Here is an 18308-nt window from a genome sequence, read left to right as displayed (position 1 = left end):
TAACGCCGCCCCACCGCCATCCAATTTAAAATTCATAAGCTCCTGGCATCAGGGATAACTGATTTCTTCTTATTAAACACAAAAAAATATATATATTTTGTAGTATATCATATGCACAAAAGAAAAACATTAAAAATCAATTTTTTTTAATTAATTATACAGATGACATAAAAATTGTCAATATAGAATTAACTGCCTCAAATTAAGAAAGACGAAATCGTGTGTAACATAAACCCGATCAAAGACTCACAAATGGAAGTTGTAATTAATTGAAATTTATTTATTTGATGAGATAGATGTAATCATTGTTCTAACAAGAGGAGTAGCCAGGAATTTATCCCAGATGACAGACATTAAAATTTTATTTTAAAGACCAAATATAACAAAAATCATGATGTTCAAACCTAGGGTAGGCTTGCTTCACTTGTCAGACATGCACACAGTCAACGTGGCTCTCTCCCGTATTTTATCTCTAAGGACTATCTCCGCGACTCTTTTAAAAGTAGAGAAAATATTTTTAGGGAAAAGCGAGTTTTCTTCCTAATATAAAAATATATAAAAAAAAAATTCTAAAATTTTAAAATTAGTATTATTTTTTTAATTTAAAAAGAATTTAAAATAAATATATGTAATTTTTTTTTATGAATCATCTAATTATTTCTTAATTTACTCTTTTTACTTACCATGTTATCAACATTAATTGATAATTATAGTTTTTTAGTATTTTCCGATTGAATGACATTTTCAACATTATCTCGACAAGACTAGGTCATGATGACTATTCACAAAAACAAATCCGATCAAGGAACATCTTTCGAATTAGGGTTAAAAGTGTAAATAGCTTTGTACGTGTCTTTTCTTATTGGTTTGAATACTTTAACACAAAACCATAATCAAAGGGTCAATGGATATTCACGTCATTAACTCTATATTAAGGAAGCATCTTCCTTGACGGGAAATGAATGAAGTGGCTGAAAGGAGTGTTAGAGATTGATCTCCATGTAAATATTTTCCACTTCTTTTTATTATTATTATTATTTTATTTGAGATTTTTTTTCTTTACTTTTAATGTTCACACTTTTCAAATTACCTCATTTTTGCTATGTATTTGTTTTTTTTAGAAAAAAAATTTCAAATAATTATTGTCAAATTGATATTGATGACATGACAAATAAAATAAACATTTTAAGATATAATTAGAGAACTTATTAAAAATGCATATATTTCAAATTACTTTTAAATAATATTGATTTAAAATTTTTGAGATTTTTTTTTCATATATTTTCATATTAATGAATCAAAACCCACTTTTCTCATTTTTTATGTATAAAATAATTATTTAGCCAACTTTAAATTTCCCCAATATTATCTCATATTTATTTAAGATTCCAAGCCTAAATTAAAATCACTATTGAAGATTTTGGAATATTAAAGTTAAAAACAATTGTTTTAATGTGAAACATTCTACTAAAATGCTTGGCTGGGTGTCTGCAAAAGGAGAATCAAGGGGTGAATTAAGAATTGCACTTACGTCATCAAATTAATAAAATTTCAATTTAATTTGTACCAAATTTCGTATACATTTCTCCAACTAGAGTGATCTTACTAAAATTCGTGTCCTTCAATAAGATTTTATTAATCTTTCCCTCAAATTTTCCGAAACCAAACTTACACTTAAGTTTATAAAAATTTCTATTCAATTTGATACACACGTCAACATTATTTGAACTTGGGCCTCATTTTCCTTTTTGAATTTAATTTTTTTTTTTAATTTCTAGGCACTTAAAGTAAAATAAGAATTCATTTATAGTAAAACAATAAAAGAATCAATGAAAATTTTGAATTCAATGTAATGTTTGGAAACTATTCTTAAAAGTAATTTTATATTATTTATAATAAAAAATTAATTTTAAAAACTGTTTGGTAATTTTTATTTTTTGAAAATTTATTGTAAAATATGTTGTTTTTAAAAATAAATTTGAGGTGTCTTAAGTATATTTTTAGAATATTGAGAAATAATTAAAAAAAATAGAGAATCCCTTCAAAACTTTTACATTTGTAAATAAATGTATAATAATTTCCTAGAACAATAAGATCGAGAATTTTTTTTTTATATTTTCTGTTTAAATAAAATTTTATGTTAAAAATAATTGAAAAATATTTTTAGCAACCATTTAAAAAATTTATTTTTCGAAAATGTTTTAAAAAACATTGACAAATAGCCTTTGAATCCAAAAGCAAAGAAGTATGCAAATATTACATTAAAAACAAAACATAATGGGGTAATTTTGAAAATTTAATCCTTCAACTATTTTTTATCTTATTTTGATAAAAATATTTTCATTTTTTCTTTATAAATATAAGTATTTTTTTTAAATATATATGTAAATATTTAAAATAATCAAAGACATACATATCTAAAATGAGTTATTTTTCAAACAAAAATATGAAAGGGTTAAATAAAAAAATAATGGATTGGAAATTTAAAGATCCACCCAAAAGCGGGGCCAAGCTCGTGTCACCTGAAGGCCCACATTCGACCTTTTGGCCCAAATTCAAATCCCCCCAAACTGCCTAAACCAATTCAAGCGTCTCTCTTACAGAAATCACCAGGGACGTCAGACATGGAGGTGGTTATGGAAGAAAGCCAATTAGGGTTTCCGTACTGGAGCTCAGTTCGACGGAGATTCGGCCCCGAATCTCCTTTCTTTACTTCCGGAAACATTGAGAGAGAACTTCTCGCCAAACAGGTCCCTTTTCTTTTATTTTCCTTTTCTTTCTGGTTATTTTCGACTGTCTGTGACCTTTTAACTTTCTATTTTTAGTGTAAGTTTTGTAGAATGTGAAACTTATTTCTGATTCTGGTGTTTTGCACCTTGTATTATAACCTTTCGACTGATAAGATTATGCGAGTATTCGTGTGACTGTTTGTACGTTTTTATGTTACTCGGATTGCTTAGTTAAGTTTCAATTAGGTTTTAAATTTTCTATTTCAGAATGGACATTTGAATTTCTGATAGAGCTCTTAAATTGGCCTGAAATACCTCTTTTACCTAGAGCTTTACTAGATTCCAATGTTTTTCATGGTGTATTTTATATGGAGGTGAAATTGGATTTCCATTCTCTGAATTTTATTTTTTCCATTTTTTTCTAATAATTTCTTGCAGTAGTTTGCCTTTATTGTGATTATTGTAGAGAGCATGCTTATTATTTGTTTATTTTTTATTTTTCTTCATGATTTCCTTTTACGCTATTCTGGAAAATTTTGCATGATGATGCTGAGAAAAGAATGCTTGATTAATTTTTTGTTCTAATTTTTCCTACGTCCAGGTTGCATTGGACTTAACTGAAGATGAAAAGCAACATCTTCAGAATTTGGAAGATGAAGAAGGCAGGTATTAATAGATGTTATCTTCACTTTTGGCTTATTCTGTAATTTACTATAAGTACTGTTTGCGAAATTCTTCTTTCACTCTTAGAAGTACCTTGAACTGTCTATTAATGGTTGTGTCAGAAAGGGTGTCATAAACTTACCTTATGTTTGGTTCTTGGAAAGGAATAAGGAAAGGAAAGGAAAAAATGCTATTGTAAATGGTTTTCTCATGTTTGGGTACCATGAGAAAAAATCAAGGAAAAAAAACCAAAGAAAAGGGTTGGGGTGGTGGTGGTGTGCATTTCCTTAACAAAAAGTGAGGAAAGTTAGTGGAAATTGCATTCTTTAGCAATTTAATTTTCTTTCCCTCAACTTTTCATTGGACAATCAAATAAAAGAAAACTTTTATAATTTTTTCGTATATTTCTCTGCTCTATTTTTTTTCCTTAAAACTTTCCAGAAACAAAACATAGCCTTAGCTTATATGGTTAGAAGTCGAATATAGCTGTAACAGTTATGATATTGAGAAGCTACAGATTGCTGATCTAGTGTGGTGGTTCCAAACATTTATTCATGTTATGGATTTGTTAAAGGTTGTGTTCAAAAATATTTCATGCTTCATAGGTGTTCTATCCTGTTTGTATTTCTGGAATCTAGCCACCTTTCATAAAATTCATTTTCATGTAGTGAAAGATATTTCTTGTGCTTGTATATCTATTATTCCATCCATTGTTAGACAAAAGTATATGGCGTCCAGTATTCTGGTACTGTATTAATGGAATACTATAATCAAAATACCAACACTAGCTTGTTTAAGTATCTAACTCTTCTATCATGCTTCAATATTTTTTTCTCCCTTTTAACATCATTGCCTTTATTTCTTCTGGTCTCCTGTATCCCCTTGACATTTATGCTATTTTGGGATAAATTGAATGGTGGAAAGTGGTATAGGACTTGTTAGAGTGTACCAAGATATTTGTGGAGACCTGAGCTCTCAGAACTTTCCTGAGGTTAGAAGGGAGTAAAGAGTTTAGAATCTTTCAAGTTTAAGCTTGATCCCTGATGATCATTAGGCTAATGAAAGAGAGGAACTCTGTTAATGGAATTTAAATTACTCAATCTTATCCCTGGAGGTGTCTTCCAAAAAGTCTCATGAGCAACAAACTGTGGCTGCTCAAGATGTAGACAGGTGGGCTTATCAAGCAGCATGCCTCCTCTTCAATGTTCTTAATCGCTTAAGTCATGTGAACTAATAACCCCAATATTTGTATATGCAGTGTCACTATATTGTGTCAACAATTCTTAAATTTGCCAAAAAAATAAAAATAAATTCAAATATCTATCTTTGGGTAATTTTGCATTATTAATAATAGGTCACTGGCCCTTTTCCTATTGGGTAATGAAGTCTCTAAGTAAAAATTGGGGACGTTACACATGCTACCCTGTTGTTTACAACATAGCCCCCCACCTCTCCCCCTCTCCCTCCCCCTCCACTCTTTTTTTTCCTTTCTTTTTCTTATGATACAATCAATATATGCCATTTGAGGATTTTCTGTGATTTTTAAGAGGGTTCAGGGTGTTGTATAAAGGGGCCTTCATAAATTGACTAAGCAGTCTGTATTTGCCAGACATCAGCATTGTAGTTAAATGTGATCTCTATTACTGGGGTGGGAACAAAGACATTCATATTTTACCTACTGCCCTTGACATTACAATGTGAGTGGCGTTTTAGTTCGGCAGGGACTTCATCTGGTTAGAACATCTATTTTGATTATGAATCTTTTATAACATTCTCTCTCAAACTTGTTGCATGTATGAAAAGTGAGGATCTACATAAGATGGGACCTGAGGCCATATGGCTTTTAATATGGATGCCCCACTCCAAATATAGGATTTTGTGTTGTCTTTGATTTCCAGTGATCTGTATACTATAGCAAACATGTGATTTCATAACAATGATGGCAAAATTTATTATTACATACTTATCCTTCTATGAGGATACTTTGGCTTGACAGTGAAGGAGCATTTAGGTCAGATATTTATGGTGCCTATGTTGAGCAATGACTGTTTTCCAGATCTGAACATCTGTATTTGTTTTGTATTGTTCCAATGGGAAACTTTTTCAGAAGTTGATATGTTATCTATTATAGATTATTAGATTAGTACTGCACATTCATGTGAGAAGGACTTGAGCTCCACTTATTAGATCTCCAATGTCAAACTCCAACCTGATAAGGGAGTTTCAAGCATTTACCCATGTTCATTCAGCAGGCATTTGTTTAGGTTCTTCAACATAATAGGTTTAGGGAGATGGGAAATCTGAGTGGAATGAGGCCTGGCATTCCTCATCTGTGACACTTGATCTGATATTTTTGTTTGACCCATAAAATAATATAAAATGCCCAGAATCCAGATATAATTTCACCAATTTATTTAGTGCTCTTCTCCTTGTGCCAAATTGATTTATGTTTCTGCACATGCAAAATGTGCCAAAAATTTGTCTCTTCTATGGAGTTAGAAAATGTAATTGTGGGGCAAAACAATTGATGGAGAGGTATTTTCTAAGCAACATGGAGATACATTTTCTCCATTTTCTCCCTGTTCTCCCTATTCACACACACACAAGAAAAGAAAGAAAAAAACAGGAAACAACTCTAAACTTGCTCAATTTCTGTAGGGGCTTATTTTGTCCAATTGTTGGTTGTGGGGCACGCTTGACTTCTTTGGAAGGCTTTGAAGATCACTATAATGCACGACATACTGCATCTTGCTCAGTTTGCTCAAGAGTTTACCCAACATCCCGCCTGCTCAGCATACATGTGTCAGAAGCACATGATTCTTTCTTTCAGGCAAAAGTTGCTCGTGGTTATGCAATGGTATTTTTTGTTTATCCTCTATTATGTGAATTAATATTGATGTTATCATGATGTTTGTTTTTAGCATTCTTGGTGATGGGTTAGCAGATTTATTTTTCTTTTCCACAGTTTCGCTTATTTTGAAGTGCATTCTTTCTGGATGGAAAAAAACTAAAGTGTCCAGCATGACCTTTCAAAATATTTTATGCTCTTCTTTTCCCCACTTTTTGGGTGCTTTGCTGGAATAAACAAAGAATTTCTTATCCACAACCCACCTGACCCCCCACCACTCTCTCAAAGGATAAAAAAAAATAAAATAAAGACCTAAACAAATGAGGATTATAAGAAGCGTATGAGAGAATAGCTGGTTTTTATGGGGGGAAAAGACAGAATCAATTAAAGAATTTATGGAAGCTTTTGGTTGTTTTCTGGATGATATCTTAATGAATAAAGTTACAGGTCTTTAGATTGTCAGTAGATAATCATAACTGGCAGAACAAGGAAAAACTTCTCAATTTTGTGCTCTTATTTTCTATTTTGTCTAAATCACTAGGTAAATTATAAACATCCATGTATGCTATGTGTTCAGTATGAATGCTTGGTCGAAGGCTGTGGTATGAAGCTTAAGAGCTATAAAAGTCGTCAGCAGCATCTGGTGGACAAACATAAATTCCCCACTTCCTTTGAGTTCTTTAAGAAGGGCCAGCCATCCAAGAAACGGAGGCAGAAAATCCAACGTAAACAGGCTGTTCACAAGAGGGAGGAGGCTTCAAGCACCATGGAAATAGAAGAAGAAACTATTAGTGGCCTTGTTTCAGCAGTCTCAAAATTAAGCACTTCAGACTCAACTCCTTCCTCTGTCAGCTTTGGCCGTCGCCACACTCGTGGCTTCACATTTGTCCCTCGTGCTGTTCAGAATGAAAAAAGGCCAGACTCCACACAAGCAGTTTCTAAGAGATAGTCAGCATGCCTGCCAATCAAATTTGGATCCTCTATGCAAGTGCCCTGTCTTCTCTTTGTACACGGAGAGTACAACAAGCTCACAGCTTGTTTCAAAATTTCGGTTCTATGAATAGTTTCATAAATTTATCAATTTTTGTCAGTGGCTTGGAACTGAGTACAGCTGGGCTGTTGGAATGATCTTCATTGCTGTTGAAGATGTATGCTCTCGCTCTCAGAAACTTTCTATGCGAAAAGAAATCACATGCTGGGTACAGGCCATTTGGAGAGGCTGATAGCTTGTGTTGGTTGTCATGCATTGAGGTTCCCTGTGGCTTCTAAAAAAAAGTCTCTAATCCTCCCTTTGTATTGTGATCAGGCTCCACATACTTCTATGTGATGCTATAATGAATTAAGAAAGTTGAATGCATGAGGTGAAACTCCATTTTGTATTTGAATCGAGGCCTATCTCTGGCTGGTTCCTGACATCTACCCTCCATAAAACTGAGCAGGGCATCCCAAATGTGAACAACCCCTTTCGAGGTGGACGAAGGCATCCAATCCTTTCAATAGACACCGATTCGGGCCTTCATGTAATAGTAGTGTAATTTTTTAAAATACAGCACCAAAAAATATAAAAAGACAGTCTTTGATGAGTTCTAAGGTAAAAAGTGAATTTATCTTTTGATAAGATGAATTCTTGTATTTTTGTATCTATTTAATTTTAAATAACTATTTCAATCTTCAACAAGTTTATGTCCAGTGCCAATGTGGTTGAAATGAATATTTGGATAGAAGGACGAAATAATCTTCAATTTAAACAAAGAAGTCATCTTGAGCATGATTATCTGTGTTTTCTATAAAGTATTTCCCCATGTTATGGGTATAAAAACGACTTTCAGCTTTTTAAAAGGGGAGAATGATGTTTTATCCTACAATAATTTTTTAACACCCATACCATATTAAATGGAAGGTTTTTTTTTTGTCAATTCGAAATTATATTTGCAAGGGAAATTTTTAGCAAATAAGGCTTTAAGCCTCTAAACACGACGCCGTTTTGATTTACGATTCGTCAGGGGTATTTAGGTCAACAAAAGTCTAGAGTCCTCCGTCTTAGACTCGGTATTAAGGTTTTCCATTTTTGCATATATATTCTTCAGATTGACCGAAAATCAAAACCCTCTCTTTCTCGGTTATCTAACCAATCTCTCGATCAGATAAGATCTAGAGCTGTTTCTGCCTGCAGAAAGCAATGGATGCCATCGATAACGTCTTCGATCCGATGAGGGAGTTCGCGAAGGACAGCGTCCGCCTCGTGAAGCGGTGCCACAAGCCCGATCGTAAAGGTATTTTCTCCTCTCTCCTCTCTCCTCTTGTGTTTCTCCTCAGATCTGTGAATTTTGAGTGCTTATTTGATCGTTCGATATTGCTGCAGAATTCACCAAGGTCGCGTTCCGCACAGCCATAGGTTTCGTGGTGATGGGCTTCGTAGGGTTTTTCGTCAAGCTGATCTTCATCCCTATCAACAACATTATTGTCGGATCTGTCTAGGTATATTGTTAATTTTTTTTTATTCTGCCTGCTAATTATCCTTGTTTATGGAGACTCGTTCTTTTAAAGCAAATTGTTTTTAGGGGTTTTAAATCAATTTCGATCCACACAAGAGTCATATATCTCTCTCGTAATGGTTGTTATTGTCGTTAGTTAAGTTGAGATCATCTGTTTTCTTATTTTGGAGATCTATTTTGTGATAACCTAATAGATGAGCAATCAATCTGTAGTTAGTTTCCTGTTGTGCATGTGATTTTTATTCGGAGATGCGGTTTCTTCTAGTGTTTGAATAGAATTAGCATCTGTAAATCTGCTAAAAATCTAGTTGGTTGCCGAGATAACAGGGGGAAAGAAAATAAATAACTTTTTGAGTTGTTCTGTCTTTTTTAATTAAAAGAACAAAAATGCTTTCTACAGTAAAAGGAGAAAAAGTATAATCCAATTTTCCTTTAACAAATAATTACGAGTTAATCTGAGTTGATGTATGCTGCTTGAGGAGTAGCATAATTTTGAATCAAACTTCTTTTAGAAAGCTAACTTTGTGGCCAACTGTATATTCCTGAATATGTGGTTCCTGGAAGATCATAGAAGGTTCCAAATGTGTTGAATAACAGAACCAAAAGACCTGGGTTACTAATTTCCTGTAGTCATGTGTGGAGGTTGTAGAATTTTGGAACTCTGTGGTGATTTGTCTTATCATATGAAGTGAATCCATTATTTGGGACAGATAAAATTAGTTTATTTGGTAATATGTATACTATAGTTTCAAAGGTTTTGACAGTTGATATTATCAAAAACTTATATTATCATTTTGGTGATGTAATTTCGTTTAACATTTTATGTTGGTGTTTTGTAGTTAATCTACTGGAATTATGTCTGTAAAGTGCAAAGTTGATGTGTGCATGTCATATAGAATTTTAGAACTGCATTGTTTGCATAGTATATGAAGTGAGTCCTTTCTATTAGTTTATTTGGTACCATGCATGCCCATAGTTTTAAAAGGCACACTGTAACCACTCCCTAGCTATAGGGTCTCACTTGCCAAGACATGTGTCTTATTGAAGAGGTGCGTTTTGTCAATTTTACTCTTCCTTTTTAAACACGTTTGTTCTTGAAATTTCTAATTGTATGTTGAAATTTATATAATTTCATTGCTTTTTTTATTGCATACTTCTTTTAAATGTTTGGAATCTTAAATTTTTTATCATTTGGATTAGATTTTGAATCATATCTTATAAAATTAATATGCATCTCAAGTTGCATTTCACTTCACTTAGGTGGTGTTTGTTTTTTTGGCTTTTTGCTGAAAGCAATTTGTTTTCAGAATTTAAATTGTTTGTTTTTCTACTTTTTCATTTCTTATTATAAACTTTTTACTAAATAGAAAAAGCAAAAATATGTAACTTTTTCTAAATAAAAAAAATAACATATTGGTTTGCACTTAAGCTATTAAGCATTAAGGTTCTATTTAGAATTAAGTAAAAAAAACAAACACCACCTTAGGCATGCACCTTGTGGTGCGCTTTGCACTTAAGCTGTAGGAGACTTTTGTGCCTTAAGTGTGCCTTGCGCCTTTTAAAAGTATGTGTATGCCATGGTTTCAAAGGTTTTGATGGATGGTATTGTCAAAAACCTATGGTACCATTTTGGTGATGTGACTTGTTTTAATGAATTTTATTGGTGTTTGCAGTTAACCTACTGGAATATATGTTCCTTGGTGTAAAATTGGAAACTAAATGGAATTCATTTCATGGACTAACTCATGATAGTTTATATTTGGACGAGGATGTTATGTAGTTTGTTATAATACTAAAGCATAATCAAATACAATTATGAGTTTCTACCTGTGTAACTAACTTAGGTTCTTTCACTATATTTTCTTTCTCACAAGTGCTTCTTTCTGCTAAAGATCCTTTTGGCTCTTTGTTGGATTTGGAAAGAATGAAGGGGACGAAAGTGGGAAAAAGATGAAAATTACTCAAAAAAGAATTATTCTATCTTGGTCACATTTAGCATTTTCTTCCCCTTTCCCTTCCTTTATCCTAATCTGTTTTTAATAAGCACACCAAAAATATTATAGAAAGAGAATAGGTGGTACAAAAGGGAAAGGGCAGAGCTTGCTGAAGTACACGGAAGTATAGAAAGTGAACCAAGTGAAAAGACCAAAGAAAAGAGGGCAATTTAAGGAAAAACAACACCTACCCACAACTACTTAGTTTCTAACCAATCAACAAAATTGATCAAAGACAAGAGTATTCACTTCTATATGATGCCCAACATAATCCAAATAGTAGTGTATAAAACACCTTCCCTTATCCTTTTCTGCAATCCATATGAAACCTTAAATCATTATTTTTCTGAATCTTTTGGCACCGCCTTTTCCCTTGATACCATCTTATTGTTTGAAAAAACTTTGAAAGCATAATTTGCAGATCTTTTTTTCAAGCCTACACAGGGTGCAATTCATTGGAACAAAGGGGAAGAATAGTCTGTTCTATTATTGAGAATGCTTATCCTGTTGTATGGTTAATAATCACCTTTTTAATCTTTTGATCAGAGAACTGAGTTACTCACATTACTTGGGTTTTGTCATTAGAAATACTGACATGGTGTCCAGCAGTGCTATTAAATAAAAAATCTGAAAACTGTGAACTCTATTAATTATTCTCTCAAAAGGCAAGTCATATATATATATATATATATATATATTATAATAGGCACCGAGAAATAGGGATAGAATCTAGTACAAAACTTTAGTAGTTGTTTTAGAGATATATATTAACAGGCTCCTAGCAAAATGGGGTGTAACCCTAGGACATAACATTATTAATTGTTGAAAACTTTTCCTGAATTTTCAAAACTGGAAAAACTGATTGGTACCATCTGAAATTTAGGTTTTCCAATAGGTAGAAATTGAAGTCTTAAATTTAATTTAGAAATTAGCCCACATGGTTATGATGACATTCTTGTTCTTTTGGTGTATTAGTGTATTACCTCAATATATACCATTTCACTCTATAGATAAAGCTCTTAAAATATGACAAGTGAAATAGCTAAAAAGAAACAATATTAAAAACCATGTAAATGGAAAGCAGCCAAAGTTGAAAGATTCAAGACTGTTCAGTCATATATAATCTCCATAGTAGGGTTGATCAAATGTAATTTTTTATTTCAGGATTAGTATTTACTCCCACAGCAATTGTATTTGAGTTTTAGGACACATGCTACATCATGCAAGGTTGATAAAATCTATCTTTTCTGCGTTATCAGAGTGCTGTATGCTAAGTTTCATTTGCCATCTTTAAATTTAAAACATCTATCTTCTTCTCCAAGTTATCTGATAAAAGCCATAGGTAATTTCAAGCTATCTGATAAAACCATAGACAATTTCCATTGCCATCTTGAAATTCAATAATAAGGTTGTAAAACATTAAATCAAATCTGGGTCAAAGAAACTATTTAAATTTTGAATATGTAGTCTAACTTTTGTCAATGTATGTTTTCTTAATTTTTTTATGAAATATGCATTTTTATGTGATGCATATGGTGAATTTTTGCTCCACCTATTGGTTGTCCAATTAAGTTTTAGATAATACATTCAACAGAACAAGGTAGGCTGTCTATTGCATAAGCAAAATGAAGCAGGTTATTGAGGTGGTTATCGTTTGGTTTTTTTCCCTTTTTATGGTGGTGGTTGTTGCTGTTGCATAATATATAAACATTGACTGATATAATGTCTTGACTGATGGAATTTTAACTAAAACTGCAGGCCTCTAAGGAATGGTGGAAATTGTCTGGAGTGCGAAATGCTTACACAGGATAAAATTACTTTAAGCTTTTTAGGTTCTTCTTTGACATGTAAACTATCGGGAAACAAGCAGATTGGTGGATGTTAAAATTTCTGAGTTGCATTGAGCTCTTCTATGTTGGAGACATACCTGTTGCTTTGTTATTCATTCTGATAGTACTCGAGGTTGAATGAATTCACGAGGCCACTGTAACCAGTTGGTTATTTTGCTAAACATTAATTTTCTTTATTTTTTGTTTATTTTTTCATCTATTATGAAGACGTGAATGAGTTTAGACTTGCAACCAAATCAGGTCTCAGTACATCCTACTCTTGGCGTGAGCTTCAGTGGGAAATAGTTGGCTTAGAATCCACATCATCAACGCATGCTGTAGATGAGGCCTGCAACTTTTGCCAGGCATAAAAATTTTCAGTCATAACAAACTGGAAACGCCAAAATCATGCTAAACTGAACTGGGCTGGCTAGGTCCTATTAGCAAACCGTCCACTTAATGGAGTTTAGGATGGAATACTTCCCTATGAATTTGATAATCCGTATGAACCTTCTTCATATGAGCCTATCCTGAATACGGAGAGGGGAATAAATGTGACTTGGCCTGGAAAGGGGTTGGGGAGGTTCTTGAGGGAGCAAACCCATGCCATTGGGCCCCTGATGAGTTTGCCGACCCTCAGGTCCAAACTGTTACCCTGCTGTATTACTGGGGTCATTGGGTTACCAAAAATTTGAAAAACGGGGGCGGTCAAATTCCTATATCCCCTCTAAGGGGGAGGGGGGTAAGAAAGTTTGAGAGGATGGAGCGTAGTGGTTTTGGAAGGAGAAGGGCTTTGGAAGGTAGGTGAATCACAGCCTCTCCGTGGGATATATGACCTCAACCAGGTCTGGACCGAATTGCAATCCTAGAGACCATTTTTAAAAAAGGGGTGGGAATGGATAACTAACCTACGGATATGGAAGGACGCATCTTCAGATTAGCTTAAAAAAAGGATGCGTCTTAGGATTAGCTTTAAAAGAAGAAACAGCCATGCTTTTCTTCGACATGAAAAAGCCTTCCAGTCTGGGGTCTTGAGTGAAAAGGACAACACCTAATCCCAATCTAAAAATACAAGAATCTTGTATAGAGCATAAGGGATGAAAGAGTACCACAAACTCTACTTTTGTGTCTCGTAAACCTCAAGAAAAAACTGGTTGCAATCGCCTGCCTTACGTGCAGAGAAAACTGCCTGTCACAAACACTGCTCTCTCAAAAACCCCCCAGTTTAAAGCCCCAATTTTTGTTTCAGACATGCATTAGGACATATTGATTCCCATAAACTCAAGCCAACTATTGAAAGGCCTTCAGTAGGCAATTTTTACAGTAGTAAAGCTCAAAATTCACATTAAGATTTTTTAAAAGATAATGCACAAAAAATATAAAAGGAAAACTTGCACAGCAAACCTGGCTTCAACATCACTTGCACTTTTAATGAAGATTCCTACGATAAAAGGAATCAACAAATTGGATTTCCATCAGTAGCTTCATTTGCTGATGCCAGTACAAGCTGGGGTTGAGGGACAATGCCTTCTTTTCTGGCTTTCTTGCGTTCACGCTGCATTCTGAAGTATTCTCTCTTCTTTGCTCTGCAACTGTTGGGGTTTTCAGGCTGTAAAACACGTGGGTAAACGCTTATCTGCCAATCAGATAGAGATAACCATCAGTGTCAACCCTGTTTTAAACCGACGCACAAACTTTTGAAGATTCTGGACTTAAAAATTGACCTTTTTCCTATCAGGCCCAAACTTCTCAAATTTGACTAATCCATCAATCAAGGAAAAGATGGTGTGGTCCTTGCCCAGCCCCACATTCTTCCCTGGGTGGAACTGAAACGCCATGACAAATACATTCAGAGATAGCTAGAAGATATAACATGTACTCATGAGAAACATCAATTATTAGTCCAGTACCAGTGGCCACAATAAAGGAATTTAAGACTCATTATATTATGATATCATAAACTATTGTGCAGGTAAGACAGAAAAGCAATTCAGGCATTGTAGCTAGCAAGCAGACAAACACAAGAATTTCTGACAGTAATGCTTCAAACCTTCACAGATACAGGAGATGATGCTCTTCCCATGCACCTGAGGGAACTGATAGGGTAGAAAGAGATAATAAAGTTTAACTAGGGTCAACACACTAATATGCTACACATGCACAAAACTACTGGAAAGGGTTGGGATTTGAATTAATGTACCTCCCTGTTTTCAAGCACCTGGATCAACTTAGATACAAATGCAAGGTATCAAATAAACCAACCCAGGTCGCCATGGAAATGATGGGGAACAGGCTGAATGGTTTTAGCTTTTGAAAAGATGAGCTTGTTGCACAGTATGTGATGGTTCTGGTGTGTGGATTTTGAACAATCTTAGTCATGAGCAAAATAAAGGGGAAAAAAATGAGTATGTTCATAATTGCATAGAAAGGCATAAAACAAATGAATGAAGGCCTCATTCTAATGATGTAGTACCCCATAACCAATCCCCCCATTTGAGTGGGTGGATAAAGAGCTAAACACTTCCATGCACACAGACACCCCTTACAGAATGTGTTTAATATGTAGGTGTCCCTAGCAAGAACACTTGAAATCAAGCAAAAAGCCAATCACTTGGGCCCACATGGCATGGCAAAGTTTACACGACTTTATGGAGGAACTCGTGTTCACCCACATGTTCTTGACTACAAATGATAGTCTTGAAACATACATTCAAGCCTGGGCCATGGCTCCACTAGGACCTATATGATCACCCAATTTACAGATTGCATATAGAAATACATATGCTCAATCTCTCAAGTATATAATCTGAACAATTTGCAGTATATATATAAAAAAAAAAAAAAAAAACTTTATTTAAATAGAGAAAAAAAAATCAACACTATTTCCCCACATATCAAGTCTAAATAAAATGGAAAAAAAATAAGAATATTAAGTTGTAGTTAGTTAGGAGGTAATGGTGATCATGATCTAAATTGTTTAAGATGCAAATCAACCAAAATAAGCAGGACATCTTTATAGAAGTTGTGCATAGACACACAAGAAGTGAATAATGAAAGCTCAACACATCAAATGAACATCAACATTTCTAATATGCAAGAGCAATATAGGCTTAGGGAACAAGAAATCCTCAATCCTCCTCCTAATGGATCACAACCTTGTTTCTTGTTTCTACTCGTACTACAAGTTCATTGACAACATATTGGTGTTCCATATTGTGAATCACATGTTTGATGACTACATTTGCAACGATGTTATTCATTTCCATTCTTCTTTTAAATAAGCATCATCATACTTAAACCCATTCCTTTGCAAGTCTCAGTCCATGAAGTTGGCTTGAAAAACTGAGTTAGCCAAACTTCAATCTCTCTCCTAAAGCTCTAGTTTCAGTTTTGGATTTGCCCATTTTCATTTTAGACAAATCTTCCTTTTTTTTTTTTCCTAATAACATTATTTTCCTACAGTCTGTTTGTCCACAGGTTTCCTTGGAGCGATCAACTTCATTTACTTTTGAATACCAGTCTTCATCATGTGATCTCAAAGCATGGCCCCCACTCTTCTTTAACATCTCTAACTAATATGTTACAATGCATTGTTCAAGATATTTGAAACTCAATAAAACATTAATTCCACTCCATAGAATAAAAACCCTGACAAGTAGATCAGCTGCAAATGTGCATCATGTTAACAAATAGAACGAATAATTTGCATAAATTTGCCTAGAAATATCACTGTAAAATATATATTATTTAGAATATTCGACTTTATCATAAAGCAACCACCATAATCTCCACAAAAACAAAACTAGATTTCAAATTTTACAAGTTGTCTTACATTTGCAAATAACAACAATCTTCCATTCCATAATCAGTAATTAGCAAAACAGAAAAATTCACTACTCAAAACTGTTAAATTTCTGTTTGGTAGAAGGGAAGAATGATTTAAAGAAAGGAAAACAAATTTTAAGTTTGCAGATTTCTTTTATATCTCCCCAAAAAACGAAGAACTCACTTTATCTAAGCCAAATTATATTAGACATGTTGATGGAGGGAACATAAAAGTTTGTAAGCATCTAGTCAATTAGTAGAACAATGAGAGCCATTCACAAACATTCACAAAGACAGAGACCTTCTCAATTCACAAGATAATTTCACTTAAAAGTTTAAAACATCACAGAAAACACACCACTGGTATTGAATGTTATGTAGCCTATATAGTTGACAACGACTTAAAACATTTATAAGACAGTTGTTGCCTACTAGCTAATGGTTTATTTTGCTCTTTGTTTCGAATGATCTTATATTCGTCGAGCTTCCTTTCCAATTGCCATACGATGAATCGAAGCTTGTTTTTCTGATTTCTCTCACAATCAATTAATCTTGTTTTCCAATTCTTCTCTCTTCTACTATTGACACAGTAATTAAGACAAGCCTGCATAGATAAACTGGATTCCTAACAATCAATGTGGATCCAATTATGAGACTAATCTAGGATAACTGTATACTTGAAAAACTTGAAGAAAAAAAAAAAAGAAACGAAAAGAATATCAGTCTCTGGAAATGAAATTTACATGCTAGTCAGTAAGAAACCGACCAAAACAAAGCAAAACCTAGAAAATGGAAACAAAGATTACCTTCTGAAAACGAATTGAACGCTCTAATTTGAGTAGTCATGATTCATTCACAATAATTCATACCTTGGTACCTCGCTGCCGGACGATGATTGCGCCGGGCTTCGCGACCTGATCGCCGTAAATCTTGACGCCAAGCCTTTGCCCTCTGGAATCCCGACCGTTCTTTGTGCTTCCAGCTCCTTTCTTGTGCGCAGACTCAATCGTGAGTGGCAACGATTTGAGTGGAAATGAAACACATAACTTGGAACTACCAGTAATGGAACCCAAATCTCCTCTCAAGAAGGAAGAGGTAGAGCTTAGAGAGAGTCCTTTGAAAGCTCCTACAAGGTTCAAACTCGCCATTGTTATTCTTCTGCAAAATTAACTGCTGGAAGATGGAGGGAGAGAGGCCTTGAACAAAAACCTTATCTTCAAAACAACTCTCCTCCCCCTTTGTGAAATTTTGTTGGGCTTGGGCTTGGCCTTCACCTGAATTTGGGTTTGGGTTTTCGAGTGTGACTCGTAATATCAGTAAACAGAGTTTTGGGCCAAAATTTCACCTTTCCAAAATAATTTTTGGATTATTTGATTAAAAATGACGAAATAATTGCAAATTTACAAATATAACCCTCCACATATTTTAGCTAATAAATTAATAACCTATTTTTGGCAAAAATACCTCTCATGTTTTTTTTAAAGAAAATAAGAATTTAAACCATATTTGAGGTATTTTGTTAAAGGAACAACATGACATCTACGGCATCATAAAAAAAAAGCTAGAAGCAACAAATGTTTGAAACAGTGTCTAGATCTGCTATTTTTGGCCACAGTCAAGAAAGAAACCAACGAATAAATATTCAAAATATATATTTTAAACACGTATATAGTATATAGGTCAAGAGGATATAAAGGACAATTCTCTATCCCGTGGCGGCGAGTTGTCACGCGCAAAATATGTGGCTTAGACGTTAGCCGAAATGGTCCAGGTACTTTGAACTTCATCTCTTCTATTAAAGAACAACTTCCAAATTGGTGTAGACAGACGAGATTCTGAGGCCGATAATGACCATTCTCTTATGGTTATGTTTCAAGCCGCCTCGCTTATTGTGCAATAATGTCTCATTTTGGAATTTGGAGGCT

The 18308-nt window shown here is 33.9% G+C and overlaps 3 protein-coding genes across 3 annotated transcripts; 2 read left to right on the top strand and 1 right to left on the bottom strand.

Moving 5' to 3' along the window:
• The first annotated feature begins 2588 nt into the window (after positions 1 to 2588).
• On the top strand, positions 2589 to 7653 carry LOC117929919 (zinc finger protein 511). Its single transcript, XM_034850363.1, has 4 exons — positions 2589 to 2750; positions 3331 to 3395; positions 6051 to 6249; positions 6818 to 7653. The coding sequence occupies exons 1-4, from the start codon at positions 2625 to 2627 to the stop codon at positions 7187 to 7189; spliced, it is 762 nt and encodes a 253-aa protein (XP_034706254.1). The 5' UTR covers positions 2589 to 2624; the 3' UTR covers positions 7190 to 7653.
• A 673-nt stretch (positions 7654 to 8326) lies between these two features.
• LOC117929921 (protein transport protein Sec61 subunit gamma-like) lies at positions 8327 to 12755 on the top strand. Its single transcript, XM_034850365.1, has 3 exons — positions 8327 to 8513; positions 8603 to 8718; positions 12488 to 12755. The coding sequence occupies exons 1-2, from the start codon at positions 8420 to 8422 to the stop codon at positions 8716 to 8718; spliced, it is 210 nt and encodes a 69-aa protein (XP_034706256.1). The 5' UTR covers positions 8327 to 8419; the 3' UTR covers positions 12488 to 12755.
• Positions 12756 to 13824: 1069 nt separating this feature from the next.
• On the bottom strand, positions 13825 to 17597 carry LOC117929920 (50S ribosomal protein L27, chloroplastic). The gene is made up of 3 exons (XM_034850364.1): positions 17253 to 17597; positions 14283 to 14384; positions 13825 to 14194 (listed from the first exon to the last, which is right to left on the bottom strand). The coding sequence occupies exons 1-3, from the start codon at positions 17529 to 17531 to the stop codon at positions 14015 to 14017; spliced, it is 561 nt and encodes a 186-aa protein (XP_034706255.1). The 5' UTR covers positions 17532 to 17597; the 3' UTR covers positions 13825 to 14014.
• Positions 17598 to 18308: the final 711 nt, after the last annotated feature.

This window comes from Vitis riparia, chromosome 14, assembly GCF_004353265.1.
Source record: "Vitis riparia cultivar Riparia Gloire de Montpellier isolate 1030 chromosome 14, EGFV_Vit.rip_1.0, whole genome shotgun sequence".
Taxonomy (NCBI): domain Eukaryota; kingdom Viridiplantae; phylum Streptophyta; class Magnoliopsida; order Vitales; family Vitaceae; genus Vitis; species Vitis riparia.
The sequence above is the reverse complement of the archived record's forward strand: the minus strand, read 5'-3'. Positions and strand labels throughout refer to the sequence as shown.

Bases quoted from the DNA above. Each gene is read 5' to 3' on its own strand.
- LOC117929921 (XM_034850365.1), top strand. From the start codon at position 8,420: ATGGATGCCATCGATAACGTCTTCGATCCGATGAGGGAGTTCGCGAAG. The intron at 8,514-8,602 runs GTATTTTCTCCT...ATATTGCTGCAG, and splicing joins CCACAAGCCCGATCGTAAAG to AATTCACCAAGGTCGCGTTC.
- LOC117929920 (XM_034850364.1), bottom strand. From the start codon at position 17,531: ATGGCGAGTTTGAACCTTGTAGGAGCTTTCAAAGGACTCTCTCTAAGC. The intron at 14,385-17,252 runs GTATGAATTATT...ATGGCGTTTCAG, and splicing joins TCCGGCAGCGAGGTACCAAG to TTCCACCCAGGGAAGAATGT. The intron at 14,195-14,282 runs GTCAATTTTTAA...TCTGATTGGCAG, and splicing joins TTGGGCCTGATAGGAAAAAG to ATAAGCGTTTACCCACGTGT.
- LOC117929919 (XM_034850363.1), top strand. From the start codon at position 2,625: ATGGAGGTGGTTATGGAAGAAAGCCAATTAGGGTTTCCGTACTGGAGC. The intron at 2,751-3,330 runs GTCCCTTTTCTT...TCCTACGTCCAG, and splicing joins GAGAACTTCTCGCCAAACAG to GTTGCATTGGACTTAACTGA. The intron at 3,396-6,050 runs GTATTAATAGAT...CAATTTCTGTAG, and splicing joins TTGGAAGATGAAGAAGGCAG to GGGCTTATTTTGTCCAATTG.